The sequence below is a fragment of the Hippocampus comes genome, unplaced genomic scaffold (genome assembly GCF_001891065.2).
Source record: "Hippocampus comes isolate QL1 unplaced genomic scaffold, H_comes_QL1_v1.1 scaffold22, whole genome shotgun sequence".
In the NCBI taxonomy this organism is placed as follows: domain Eukaryota; kingdom Metazoa; phylum Chordata; class Actinopteri; order Syngnathiformes; family Syngnathidae; genus Hippocampus; species Hippocampus comes.
Genome location: NW_017806175.1, coordinates 7,248,952 through 7,261,729, shown reverse-complemented (window position 1 = coordinate 7,261,729; position 12,778 = coordinate 7,248,952). Strand labels below are relative to the sequence as shown.

The window sequence follows — 12,778 nt, the reverse complement described above, 5'->3', positions numbered from 1 at the left end:
CGGAAGAGTGTTTTTGTTGGGGTTTATTTTGCTATACTTCATTTTTGCGTCTGTGTACATAGCGCTGAACACTGACTGCTTACAAGTTTGAAGACACGTGTGATGGTAATTAGAGGACACACTTTGGTTTCTTCTTTCTAGGCTCAAATTATTTTTAATCTTTTTTTGGGGGAACCATCAATTTTGTCTGGACGTTTCATTCGGGGTTTTTTTTTGTAGTTTTCATTATTTCTTTAAAATTGATTACGACTTTTATGATTTTCTTTAATTAACAGTGGGGTACAAACCAAGTGGTGGCACTTTTGCTCCCTCTCCGGAGAAGTCAGCAGCTTTGCCCCCGCTGCCCATTGGCACAGGGAGCAGGGAGGGCCACAGAGGGGAGGGCTGTCCCCCCCTGCTCGCCTTCCTCCCTGCCTGCCTCCCTCCAGTAGAGGATGAGCTCTCCTCCGAGTGGCAGCACTTGGTGCCAGGAGCTCCAGGGCCCTCCAGCCTCTTAGCAAAGCACCTCTCGGTCAAGCCAATGGACGAGTGTGCCCGCGTCCTGGAGCTGCTGGGCATGCTGCTGTACGTCGGCGCGTGGCTGTGCGTCCTGGGGGCGACCGTTTCCCCGCGCTGGCTAAGCATGTCCACTTCCCTGCTGCCCGTGGAGAGCTACGAGCTGGGCCTGTGGGAGACCTGCGTGGTCCAGGACACGGGCGGCATGGAGTGCCGGGCCTACGACAGCATGCTGGGCCTCTCGCCAGATCTCAAGCTGGGCCGCGTGCTCACGTGCGCCTCCCTGGCAGTGGGCGCCCTGGGCTTCCTGGTGGCCATCCCCGGCGTGTCGCTGGTCAACGGGTGCGAGGAGGACGGCGCCAAGAGGACGTTGGGCACCACGGGCGGGTTGCTGGGGATGCTCTCCGGGGTTCTGTGTTTGATCCCCGTCTCTTACGTGGCCCACGTGGCCGTGGTGCGCTTCTTCGACGACACGCTGCCCGACGTGGTACCGCGCTGGGAGTTTGGCGACGCCCTGTTCTGCGGATGGGCGGGAGGATTCCTCCTGGCGGTGGCCGGACTCCTCCTGGTGCTCGCCTCCCGCTCAGCCGGCCGAGAGCCGCCCCCTGTGGCTGGGCCGCAGAGGAGGTACCAGGTGATGAACACGGTGCTGGCCCGGGCCGAGTACGTATGAACGCGAATCACAGGAAAACATCGTAATCAAGCATTAATCAACATCTTTCACTTTTGACATGAACATAGAGAGGGAAATATCCCAATAGAAGCTGCTGTCATCTGTAAAAATGAATGAAGTGTGTTTTGGTCCTGTGTCAATGGCATATTTTCCAGGTGGCGCTCAAGCTAAAACTAGATTGTGTATGATATGTTTATGTGCTCTGTGATCTTAAAGAATCATATCATGTCTCCATTTTTTTTTTTTTTTGGTAGCATTGTATTCTTCCTGTGTCAGTGAAATGTTTCTAGGTGGTGCTTGAGTGAAAATATCCAGATTGTAAAATGAGCACTAAAAGCGTACATTGTAGTATAATTTGTTTTACGTGCTGAGTGATCACAATAAATCATATCGAGTTGACATGTGTTAGTCATCGAAATATTGTTTGCACTCTATCGGCGGGATATTTTCTTGGCGGGGGCTGAAGCTAAAACTATTGTGTATTATTGTTTTCGTGCTATATCATCATAAAGAATCAGATCATGTGCCATTGTGTGATAACGTTACATTTTTGCTCGATCAGTGGAACGATTTCCAGGCAGAGCTCGAGTTAAAATATTCTGCTTGTAAAATGTGCTTATTTGTTTTATGTGCTGAATGATTCAAATGAATTATTTTAACGTTACGCGAGTCATTTAATCATTGTTGCAACAGTATCAACGCGATTATGAATCGCGATCGTCGGGTAACGGGATTGGGAAGTGAGCACGAAAACTGTACATTATACAATCGTTTGGTAGGTGTGAAGAATGATCATAATTATATCACACAGACATTTAAACGTTTGTCCATCTTCTATACAGTCTTGGTCCTCTACCAGTGGGAGGTTTTCTAGGCTGCGCTCAAGTTAAAACTGGATATTGTTGTATAATAAGAGTTAATCAGCAGTATGATCGTAACCAAAGCGAGCACACTTTCCTCCGCTTCCGATTGGCTGTCAGTCACTCGGACCCCGCCGTCTGTTTTGCCGTTGTTGGAAACGCAGCGTGAGTCTAATTCCATCGCATTTCCTGCTCGCCGGCCCAGCTAAGCTGCGTTTAATGAACGCCTTAATGGGCGGCGCGCACTGCGAAGAATGCGGTGCAGGTCGCCCTCCTTCTCCCCCGCTTTCACTTAATTACATGGCTTTGCCAAATGGTCAGAGGCCACCGGCGTCACTGGAAAGCAACGATCGCACAAACATACAACATGTGGCGTTTGCTCTCATCAGAGGAGGCTAATTGACCTTTTCATAATGTTTGGAAACAACGGGAGATGGCTTTTTTTTCTCGGATGGGAGAAAACGAGTGACTACGTCGCTGATTTGAAGTGAAAATATGACAAAACATTGTTGTTTTTGGCCTCGCGCTGCCACGTCAAGGTTTCGTTTTTATTTGGTACATTTTCCTCCCCCTCAAAAATATAAATGAATTCAGCGGAATCTGTGGTTGAGGAGGAGAAAACAAGTGGATGTCCTAAAGAGTTGTAAACCTCGCGAATAACACAGTAGACACTTCTCAAGGGACAGAAGGAAGACATTTTCCCCATATTAAATTACGCGATGAGTAATTTGAGAAAGCACATTAGCTAGCCTTTGAGCTAGCATCTCCGCTATAGCACAGCATCCATTAGCCAGTTCCCCAATGATGATGTAAATTCTATGTGTATTTTCTAATCAATTTACCTGTTGAAATGTACATTTCAGCCGGTATTCCGTCTCCCTTGGTAGCAATTCAACTCACTTGACATCATTTCGATGAACACGTCACACATTAAAATGACTGTGGTAGAGAAGAAGGCAAAAAATAATCATTCAAGCCAGTTAGCTTGTTTTCTCAATGGCTCTGCTTTAGTCATATGTCATTTAAGAGTTTGTTCGTTTCTGAAGCTTAGTTTAGACAACATTGGATCTTATTAGTCCCTCCAGTCATTCCGTCAGCACACGAGAGCCTATTGAAGAAATAATGACAGACCTGGAAAGCTCGAGTCAAGAGCTTTAATTTCAGATGTTACTTGACCTGGTTTGTCACAAATTGGTTTTGATTGGTTGACCAGAGAAAAATGTGTTCCGGCCAATTTTAACGAGCAAAACATGTCTTGACTCTTTGGGGAGTACACTGCATTTCATTTTAATTTTACTGGATATGTTTTGTAACATTATTCAATAGTTATTGTTTCTAAACTGCTCCGTATTGATGGGATTGCCACGTGAGAGTCATGGTATGAAGAGAAAGTCCCCACTGAAGGCTCATCGACCAAATATTCAGCCCGCGACTGAGTGCAATATGGATGTGACTGTTGTCGTCAGCGCTACAGTCATCCATTTGTAATTTATTGGGGCATTTCTAATCAGAGATAAACTGGAAAAAAAAAGTAGCTAGATGACTGTATTACTTGAAGGGTATAATATGACCAGGAATGATCTCCATTAGTGCAGATTGGACACAAATAGACGTCTATTAGCAGGGTGCACATCTTACCCGCTGAGTTTGGGCAGCAGGGGGGAAAAACACACACGCACACACACGAGATGTTGTTTGGGATTATTAGTCCCCCGCAGGCTCAGAAAATGGCCTCCCGCTTACATGCACTGAAACACAAACAAATAAAAGCTGCTGGAAGAATGAAGTTCCATAATCCGAGGTGGCAAAATACGCTGTACTTCAGTAGAAGTACAGATTTTTTTTTTTTAAAGACTCTTGCAAAAGATGAGTGAAAGCAGAAGTACTGATTTCAAATCCTTTACTGAAGTAAAAGTGAAAAAGTAGAGATCCTGAAATGTGCTCTAAAGTTTTTTTAAAGCCTTTGAATAATGAGCCGATTTCGACAAAATAAGGAATCAAAAGTACAGATATCGTTAAAAAGTCGTCAGGAAAATAAATCCTGGAGTGTAGCACAGATATTCAAGTACCCTACCGCTGCCTACAATGACACTTAAAAAGCACAATAGAAGACCTGACATGAAAACTGACCATTACAATCAGAATCCTTTATCTCCGTGGGCAGTAAAACATTGTCGTAAAAGATTCAAGATGGAAGATTTGATACGATAAATATCAGTTGGGGTTCAGAGATCACATTTTTATCACCGTCACAAATCTTGTGGGCTTATTGCGGGAAAGTCGAGTACACGTGAAAGATCACATCACGCAGTATTGCTTGGACAACCAGTTACAAAACACATCGACATAGTTTTTAAACTGAACTGATTTCTTTTCTCTGAATTATTTTTCAAATATACTTTTCTTGCTAAAAGTTTCATGAAAAAATATTAATGTAAAATGTATGTATTCTAATGGAATAGGTTTAAACGTTTCACCAGATTAAAAAAAATGTTATTTTTATTATTTCAAATATCATATTATATATAATCAAATATATATTTTTGTTTTTTTTGGGGTGGTGGGTGTTATGTCCTGTTCTTACGTTGGTTGCTTGCTTGCATTTCAGTCTGCAGGGTTACTCTGCTGATAAATGACACGGCAGAATAGATAAGAAGGACCAGTCATGTCAGCCTTATCTGCAAATGTGGGAGATTGTGCGCCGGGAACGTTGTGCTCCTTCACTTTTGGCAGTTTGTCTTCCTTCAGCGCTCCGAGCGCCACTCGTGCCGCACTCTTGCTCCACTCGGGCTGGACTTATGTTTCTGACGGCTGCTCAACAGCCTTTTGTTTGCCCCGAGTGGGCCGCGGCCGCTCTCTGCTCTTCTCTTCACTGGATGGCTGGCTGGCAGCCCCCTCTCCAAAAGCTCACGTGTTAAGCCTCCTACATCCAAGTTCACATTGTCGAGCTGACCCAGCAACATGCCTCATCCATCACATTGTCCATTTCGATATCCATATTTGATGCTGCTTACTTTTTTTGGGGGGGTGGGAGACTTCGGTACATGATGGAATAACAACGAGCCCCTTGTGGCGAAGCCAAACGGCAGCCATCTTACATTGCCACTCATTTATCGGTGTTTATTAGAACTTCACTGTTTGCATCGCCCACCGTGCATCGTGACTTAGTGAAGATGGGTTTACATTTTGTAGCAAATTTTCACTTTCAATTCTTTAATGGTTCTGACATGATGCAGACGAATCTTTGAGCAGTAGTCGGAAATATACCTTAAGAGAAAATTTGCAATCGCATTCTTACCTATGAAATTTGCATGTAGCGCTTCTTCCAGACAAGCTGGTGTAACCGTACGCCACACATCGCCGTTTTCACCAAAGAGACAGAAAACACCGCAGCCAAATCAATGTACAGTCTTCAAGTTTGGCGCACTTAGTGAATGGCAACATAGAATGGCCGCCTGTGGCTTCACTTCTCGCCAGGGCGAGTAAAACGGATCGTTAGTCCAAAATCTACACGTCTGTGTCTGAGATGAATAAAAACAGGTACATTTATATCATTTTCTCATCACGACACTTGATCAGCATGAAAAGCGGGATTATCCCTGCCTTGCTTGTCCGCCTCTGCCAACCCCCTTCCATGCAGCTCGGGTTCGAGGGTCCTCCACACGTGCCGGTGGGCGAGAAACAGCAGCCCGCTGACAATCATGAGGACGGCGGCCACGAAGCCCACCCTAACAGCTGTGCCGACTTGCTGGCCGGCGGGAGCGTCGGGAAGCCCGAAGCGGGGCGGGAAGGGGATGGTAGCGTTGTTCACCACCGCGCTCGCGTTCCACACCAGGGGCACGAGGACGAGAGCCGCGGTGAAGAGATAGAGCGCCCCCGCAAGGATGAAGGCTGCACGCACACCGCCATGACATTCCATTGTGAAGTAAACCCGCCTCACCGCCTGGACTGCGGCGGCATTGCCCGCCAGGCCGCCCAACATGGCCAGTGCCATGAGAACCTGCGCCACCCGTATTTCCACCGGGACAAAACGATCCGATATGGTCATAGTCTGGCAGTTTTCCATCTTGGGTAAGGCATGGCTGTGGAAGCAAGCTCGCCAGATGCCCACCCAGGCCACGCCCGAGGTGATGATGGACGTGCAGTTGTCGGGGTGCAAGTGCCACAGGCGCCACTCGTCCATGCCCGTCGTGGCCATGGTGAGGATCCACGCCAGGCAGCCGGCCAGCAAGCCCAAAAATTGCCAATGGCCTGTGTGCGCCAGGAACAACATGTTGATATTGATGATGATGATGATGATGATGATGATGAGGTCAAGGGTCAAGGTTGCTCTTGCTTTGTCTCCCTTAGGAGAATTTTGTCTCGGGACAGCTGCGTATATGAATATAAACAAAGCATCATTAACAAATGATGTATCATTAGTTCTTGCACTCCACACTTAACGGTACATTCGCTGCCACCCATGTCACTCACCAGGCATGGATGGGCCCCACTTTTTAAAGTTAAGTTTCAAAAAAATCAGATTAAGTGATGATCGTGAGCTAAAGTGGACAAAATGCATAATACATGCGCCTTACGAAATACAAAATGGAAAAATGTGCAACTCTCAAGGAGGAATGAATTTTTGACAACTGCTTTCAAAGCAGTTTGTCTCTCTGATCACGTTGTTGGCAACGCATTCCTGGGTCAAAATCACAACAAAGTTTCTTTGGCGCGTTCAAGAGAATCAGTTGGTCATCATGAAAATGTAGTAAAAATGCAAAACCTTTGAGGCAGTGATATGTCTCTTACAATGTGCTTCCTTCATTTCATACGTTTATACATATTCATTTATTTCATTGAAGGTACCGGATGTGATTTTGGCATGTCTGACACACTCCTTTCCTAACTACAAGGAGTCATAAGTACTTCATAGAGATTCATACCAATTTTCTGATTTTCTTCAATAGAAGCTGAAACAGCTGAGTATTTTACACAAATGTGTCGTAATTTCATCACAATGTGCGCGTCGTTGGACATTGTCCACTCTGTTGCAGTGAAATATCAAACGGAGTAAAAACCTTTGAGAATTTGTTAACAGCAGCTAGTCAGCTTGCTGAATGAAATATGTCGCCAAGTGGTGGTCCGCCATATATTCAGTAAATATAAAGAAGAAAGAGACGTACCATTTAATTAGAGTTGGATTCACATTCAGCTGAGCAACGTTTGATGAATTGGTGGCGATGATGATGGGGAGAGGCCTGACATGTTGACTCCAGGATATCACTGTCACACGTTTAAAGATGGTTGCCGTCAACAGGGTGAAATATTTTAGTTAGTAGGAGCTTTTTTTTCCCCACCACAACGCCACAAACACGTGGCAACAGCTCCGATGGCACCATTCGTAAAACAAACGTTTCCATATCATTCGACCAAGGCAGAGTGATTGAGAAAACGGGGTAATTGTCTGAAATGTTGATTTTTTTTTTTTAATGCAGCTGATCGATACCAGATCATAAGAATTGCTGCTCCATATGTGCTAAACTAGCCGATGTTTGAAGATTTATAATTACGCTAATTCCCACGAGCTTGTCTATGTCGTTCTGCATTATACATTAGCGTCAAGCTAGCAGAGTGAGAACAGTTGCTAAGGGATACTTTAGAAAATTGTGATTATTTTAATATTGGCTCCCATAAGATTGCTTACCTAATAAAATGTCAATCCTTGAATAGAAGCCTAACACAAATGGTACATTAACTACACAACACAACAAACCTCATATTTACAATTGTGCTGAGTTTAAGTGGCAGTAGTTACCCGTAAAGACGTCCATCCAGGGTGAACATTTCCAAATGCAGGCCTTTTCAAAACAAGGAGTCGACAGCACCGAGCAGACCTTGCAACTGTAAAAGATGTTCGAGTAACTGTCACACTATCGGCAGCCCAGCAGGGCTTGGCTGAGTTAATGAGTGACACCAATGAGCGGGGCACCTGGAAAAATGCACTAACCACAAAAAAAAAAAAAGAAAAAAAAAAAAGAAAAAAGGGGCAACAAGGAGATTTTTTGACATTTGGATTTAATTTTCCCCATAGGGATTTTCAAGCAGATCGGGAATGAAGCCAAAACTAGCTCCAAAAAGTGGGTGCAGTAAAAATAAAATGCTGCAAAAAAAAAAAAAGAAAAAAAAAAAAGAAAAAAGGGGCAACAAGGAGATTTTTTGACATTTGGATTTAATTTTCCCCATAGGGATTTTCAAGCAGATCGGGAATGATTTTTGTGCCCGCCTGAGTGGAAGCTACGCAAAAGAGGGCCGTGAAAGACGGGTGGGAGTCATACAACACATTTTTTAACATTTTGTTTCGCCCGCCATGCAATTCTAAAAAAAAAAAAAAAAAAAAAAAACAACCCCGCCCCCCCCCCAAAAAAAAAGTCTGAGAAATTATTATAAAAAGTCACAAATGTTCATAATATAGAACAATAAACATTTCTTCAATTTAGCACGGCTCTTGGTTGGACGTTGGCGTCAGCGTGGTTAGCGACAGGCACTTGCTACTGAATGTCAAGTGCATCTCCTGTGCGGCCAAGTGCTCTGTAAAATGTCAACAACAGGGATGTGGGGGCGGGGGGGTCACTTCAAGGCCAGTGGCTGTTGGACCGTGAGAGAAAAAAAAGAAGAAAAAAAAATAGGAAATGCCTGGCATGAAAAGATGATAAATAGTGGTTATTCCGAGATCACGTGGCAGCTCCGGTGTTGTCCGCCTGATGTGCCGATCCAAAGGCTACAATAAATTACTAAAAAAAAAAAAAAAAAAAAAAAAAAAAGAACTTAAGGATACAGTGAAGCCCCATTGCATCACGGTTCATTTCATGTCCCAGCTCTATCGTGGATTTTTCATCGTAAATTCTTTTTTTTTTTTTTAAAACATTATTCAGTCAAACTTAAAGAGTTGTGCATCACTGGATTTTTCATCGTAAATTCTTTTTTTTTTTTTTTTTTATAAACATTATTCAGTCAAACTTAGAGTTGTGCATCGTCACTGTAGTACCACTTTGTGCCACAACTTGCTGAGCAGCACTGAGCTCTACTGAAAGAGATGTCGCCAAATAGAAGGAATGGCAGAGATGATCCGAAACTTTTCTTATTATAAAGTAACAGTAGTCGTTCCCAGAGAGCCGAAAGAATACAGTATGCGCGTGTGAATATTGCTACGAGAGTAGGATTTGGGTGAACATTTTGGTTTTTGAAAATACAGGGGTGCCTTGAGATACAAGATGAATTTATTCCGTGACCATGTTCATAACTCAAAACACTTCTGTTGCAAATCATCTTTCCCCAATGAAATGAATGAATGTGCCATGAATCCATTCCAGTCCACCCCTCAAAAAAATGCTTTCAACGTGTTTTTCAATAAAGAAATTAGCATGCTATCATAGTATTTTTTTTGTTTGTTTGTGCATCACGAGGAATTTATTTGGCACCTTCTGATGTGTGTGACTTAGCCACTGAGGGGCAGAGTAATGCAGTCATGCAGTCAAATGAAAAAGTTTCACACGGACTGTGACTCAGTTCGCTGCTATAATTTGTCGGCTTTCTCGGAGGATAAAGAATATATGCCTGTGAGAATTGTATTACTCAATTGTCTGTCTGTGTGTTGAGGCACCGTTTGTGTCCAAATATCTGTTGCTTCAAGGACTTTAACAGCACACCTAGTGATGCTATTCATTAGGCCATCTGTGCCATTTTGCACTGTGCGTTAATATTGAGCTGGCAGAAGGCGAAGTTGTTTTGGTGTTTTGTTCAGTTTGATGGTAAACTTCAAGGGAGTGGCATTTAAATAACTTGAAATTTTTTGCTTGGTAAATTTTTCCCGATCAGCCAAATTGCTACTTGCTGCGAACAAAGTGAACTGTGGTAACTGTCACCATACCGTGATTACATGTCAAATGTTTGCAAGTCAAACCAAAAAAACAAAACAAAAAAACTCGTAAGCTTGTTCACTTGTGTCTCAAGGCACCACTGTGCAATGTTTCAATCTCTTCTATTTTGTGTGGCCCAAAAAAAAAAAGGAAAAAAAAAAAAAAGGAAAACATTTTTTAATCTGGTCTCTTCATACCGCAGGTTTTCATGGATCACGGGTGAGTGTGTAGCGTATCCCCCCACGATAAACAGGGTTTCACTGCATTCAACACAGGTGCCGAGAAAAAGCAGCATCTTTCTTCAGGCAGCCGTGTTGGGGCTGACAGAGAAATACCTCAGACTCTGGCGGCCCCCGGTGGAGGCGAGGTGCACCTCACAGCAAGCCTTTCAAAAAGCCAAGCGCTGCTCGATGGGCAAACTGTCCAGCAGGCACTTGAGCTGCTCTTCGCCCAGCTTGATTTTGTCCTCCAGCTTGCGCTGCTCGATGATGAGCGCCGACTTCATCTTGACAAAGTGCTCGTAGTCGGCCATGCCGTCCTCGGGCAGGTAGCTGGCCAGGATGTCGTAAACGGCCCGCTCGCGCCGATCCAGGTTGTCCTTCAGCTCCTTGGCGTCCTCGTGCTGCCGTATCAGCAGCTTGCGCTTCTCCGTCAGCGTGCGCTGGAGGGAAAAAAGGGGTGGGGGGGGGGAAGTTGGAGAAGAGCCATCTCATGAGACATTGGTCAGGAGTTGTTGTGCTGGAGCTGGGAGTCATCTATACTTCTCCAGACATGCAAATGTATTAAATCCAATTCCAGACATTTCCAAATTTGCATAGAAATCCTGTGTATTCTGCGTACAACTTCTAAGTGAGTCTCAAGTCTTCACCTTCACCGGCTCGTTGGCCTGGCACCCCTGCTGGCCGCGAGCCTCCACCTCGTCTCCCAGCGCGTTGTTGTCCAGCACGTCCTCCTGCAGGCTTTGGCGGGCTTCGCGCAGGACCTGAAGCTTCTTGCTCAGGCTGTCCATCAGCTCTTGCTGCACCAGATCGAACGCATTTATTGGTGACTTTCAATTTTTTCATACACTAGACAATTTTTTTTTTTTTGCCGTGTACTGCGCAGCCCCTTTCGCACTGCTCATCAAGGCCTACAGAAGACTAATTTATCATTTTGTGAGGAGTGTGTCGTACTTTCTTGTTCGCCAGATCCATGTCCAGTTCGTCCTCCGAGTCGTCATAGTCCTCGTTCTGCTCCTGCATGTCTTTCATTTTGATGAGAAGCTCAGCTTTGGGGGCCGACGTGCTGTAATACGCAGAGCTGGTCACCAAGGCAACCGCCGCCGCCATGCTGTCTTCCTTCTCCCTGAAATAAGATCAGAACATTGTCATCGCGATGTCTAACATGATAACCATGACGTGTTTGACACTCTTCCAAAGACAGCCCCAAAGAGTGAGAGTTGAATGTTGCTAGCTGAGATTCGTGGCTGGCTGTGAACTGGCTAACGGTTAGCGTTTTAGTGCCCGTTTTTGTGGCCATCGTAGCTTGTGTATAAAAGGCGCATTTTTTTTTTTTTGTTTTTGTGTTTTGTTACGTCTTAAATTTTCCTTTTGTCGCATCATCTTATTTCTCCACAAAGTGATGACTGAGTCTGTAGCATTATTTGAGTTATTCGATTCATCATTTTAGCCCGACTCCAGACTGAGTTGAAAATTCCTGACCTTTCCTCAGCCTGCCGGGTGGCGTTCGGGGGTTTGGCGGGTGCTTTCTTGCGTTGGTGAGCTCCTTCCAGCAGCTGCTCGCCCTGAGGGAACAGGCCCTCCATCAGGTCCATGGTGGTTTTCATCTTGCTCTGGTCCAGGATGTCAGCCAGCGACTTGTCCTTGTCCATGATGTCGCGGGCCAGCTCCTCCCTCTTCTGCTCTTCAGACATCGTCGGGGTGGCGGCGTCCCTCTCGCCCTGGTCCGAAGTCACACCAGGTTCATCAAGTTCTTTCTGCCGAGTGAAAGTGCAGAAGACCGAGTCCTGCCCACTGGCTCCCAATCTGCCGAGTTTGCTAATATCAGGACCGCCCGTTCCGGCCGCAGATGCCTCGTCAGGCCGCGGAAACGTCCTCCCGTTCTCCGTCTCCGGCATTCCCTGAGAGCGCACGATCCTGACGGGCACTTTCTTCACCGCGCTGCTTGGCTTTTCCGTCCCGTTTTCCATCCTGGAATGGAAAGAAAACACAGTGAGAATAGTTTGGGGAGGAGGAAAAAATTTCCTGTGGCCACATGCAAGTGATTTTAAATGTCACTGCACGATGGCAGAGAGTTTTTCCATGCCCAGCGACAAGAAGATCTCAATGCGCTGCTCTATGAATCTATCAAATTAGAAATTTACTAGAAAGCAGATGAAATAGAATGAAACCTCTTTGGGAATCAGGCCGAATTTGTACTTTTTTTTTCTTTCATTTTTAAATCTTTTATCCTGAATACGAGGATGTCTCAAATAGACATTGACAATTTTATTGGAACGTAAGATTCAACCAAGGTTAATATAGTTTGCGAAAACCAACGAAATGAACAAAAATGGACCCCCCCCATAACATTTTTAAAAATTAAAACTACTCACTATATAGTATTTTCATCTTTATCAATTCATTTGTGAGCAATTAATTTCATGTGAGCTTTCAGGGTTCATTTTTAATTTATTTCAGTGTTGCTGTATGAACATGCAGGACAAGAAAGGTCAAATAGTCATTTAAAAATTATTCTTGACCTTTCTTGGCGAGACAATGCTGGAAAAACTGAAACTAATGCTGAAAGCCATAAAAACTAAACTAAAACATTTTTATTTTGGGATGAATGAATGAATGAATGAATAAATAAAT

At 44.6% G+C, this 12,778-nt stretch overlaps 3 protein-coding genes across 5 annotated transcripts; 1 reads left to right on the top strand and 2 right to left on the bottom strand.

Annotated features, from left to right (window-relative positions):
- Nucleotides 1–235: 235 nt before the first annotated feature.
- On the top strand, nt 236–1,563 carry cldn33b (claudin 33b). Its single transcript, XM_019896446.1, has one exon. The coding sequence runs from the start codon at nt 521–523 to the stop codon at nt 1,166–1,168; it is 648 nt and encodes a 215-aa protein (XP_019752005.1). The 5' UTR covers nt 236–520; the 3' UTR covers nt 1,169–1,563.
- A 3,719-nt stretch (nt 1,564–5,282) lies between these two features.
- On the bottom strand, nt 5,283–8,089 carry cldn34a (claudin 34a). 3 transcript variants are annotated; one of them, XM_019896444.1, is made up of 3 exons: nt 7,826–8,089; nt 7,194–7,293; nt 5,283–6,569 (listed from the first exon to the last, which is right to left on the bottom strand). In XM_019896444.1, the coding sequence occupies exon 3, from the start codon at nt 6,299–6,301 to the stop codon at nt 5,591–5,593; it is 711 nt and encodes a 236-aa protein (XP_019752003.1). In that variant the 5' UTR covers nt 6,302–6,569; nt 7,194–7,293; nt 7,826–8,089; the 3' UTR covers nt 5,283–5,590. The 3 variants fall into 3 exon arrangements, with proteins under 3 accessions (XP_019752003.1, XP_019752002.1, XP_019752001.1); XM_019896443.1 differs by having other exon boundaries at nt 5,283–6,399; XM_019896442.1 differs by lacking the exon at nt 7,194–7,293 and having other exon boundaries at nt 5,283–6,399.
- Nucleotides 8,090–9,454: 1,365 nt separating this feature from the next.
- On the bottom strand, nt 9,455–12,114 carry LOC109531949 (protein Shroom2-like). Its single transcript, XM_019896486.1, has 4 exons — nt 11,627–12,114; nt 11,099–11,270; nt 10,830–10,944; nt 9,455–10,634 (listed from the first exon to the last, which is right to left on the bottom strand). The coding sequence occupies exons 1-4, from the start codon at nt 12,112–12,114 to the stop codon at nt 10,315–10,317; spliced, it is 1,095 nt and encodes a 364-aa protein (XP_019752045.1). The 3' UTR covers nt 9,455–10,314.
- Between the last annotated feature and the right edge of the window lie 664 nt (nt 12,115–12,778).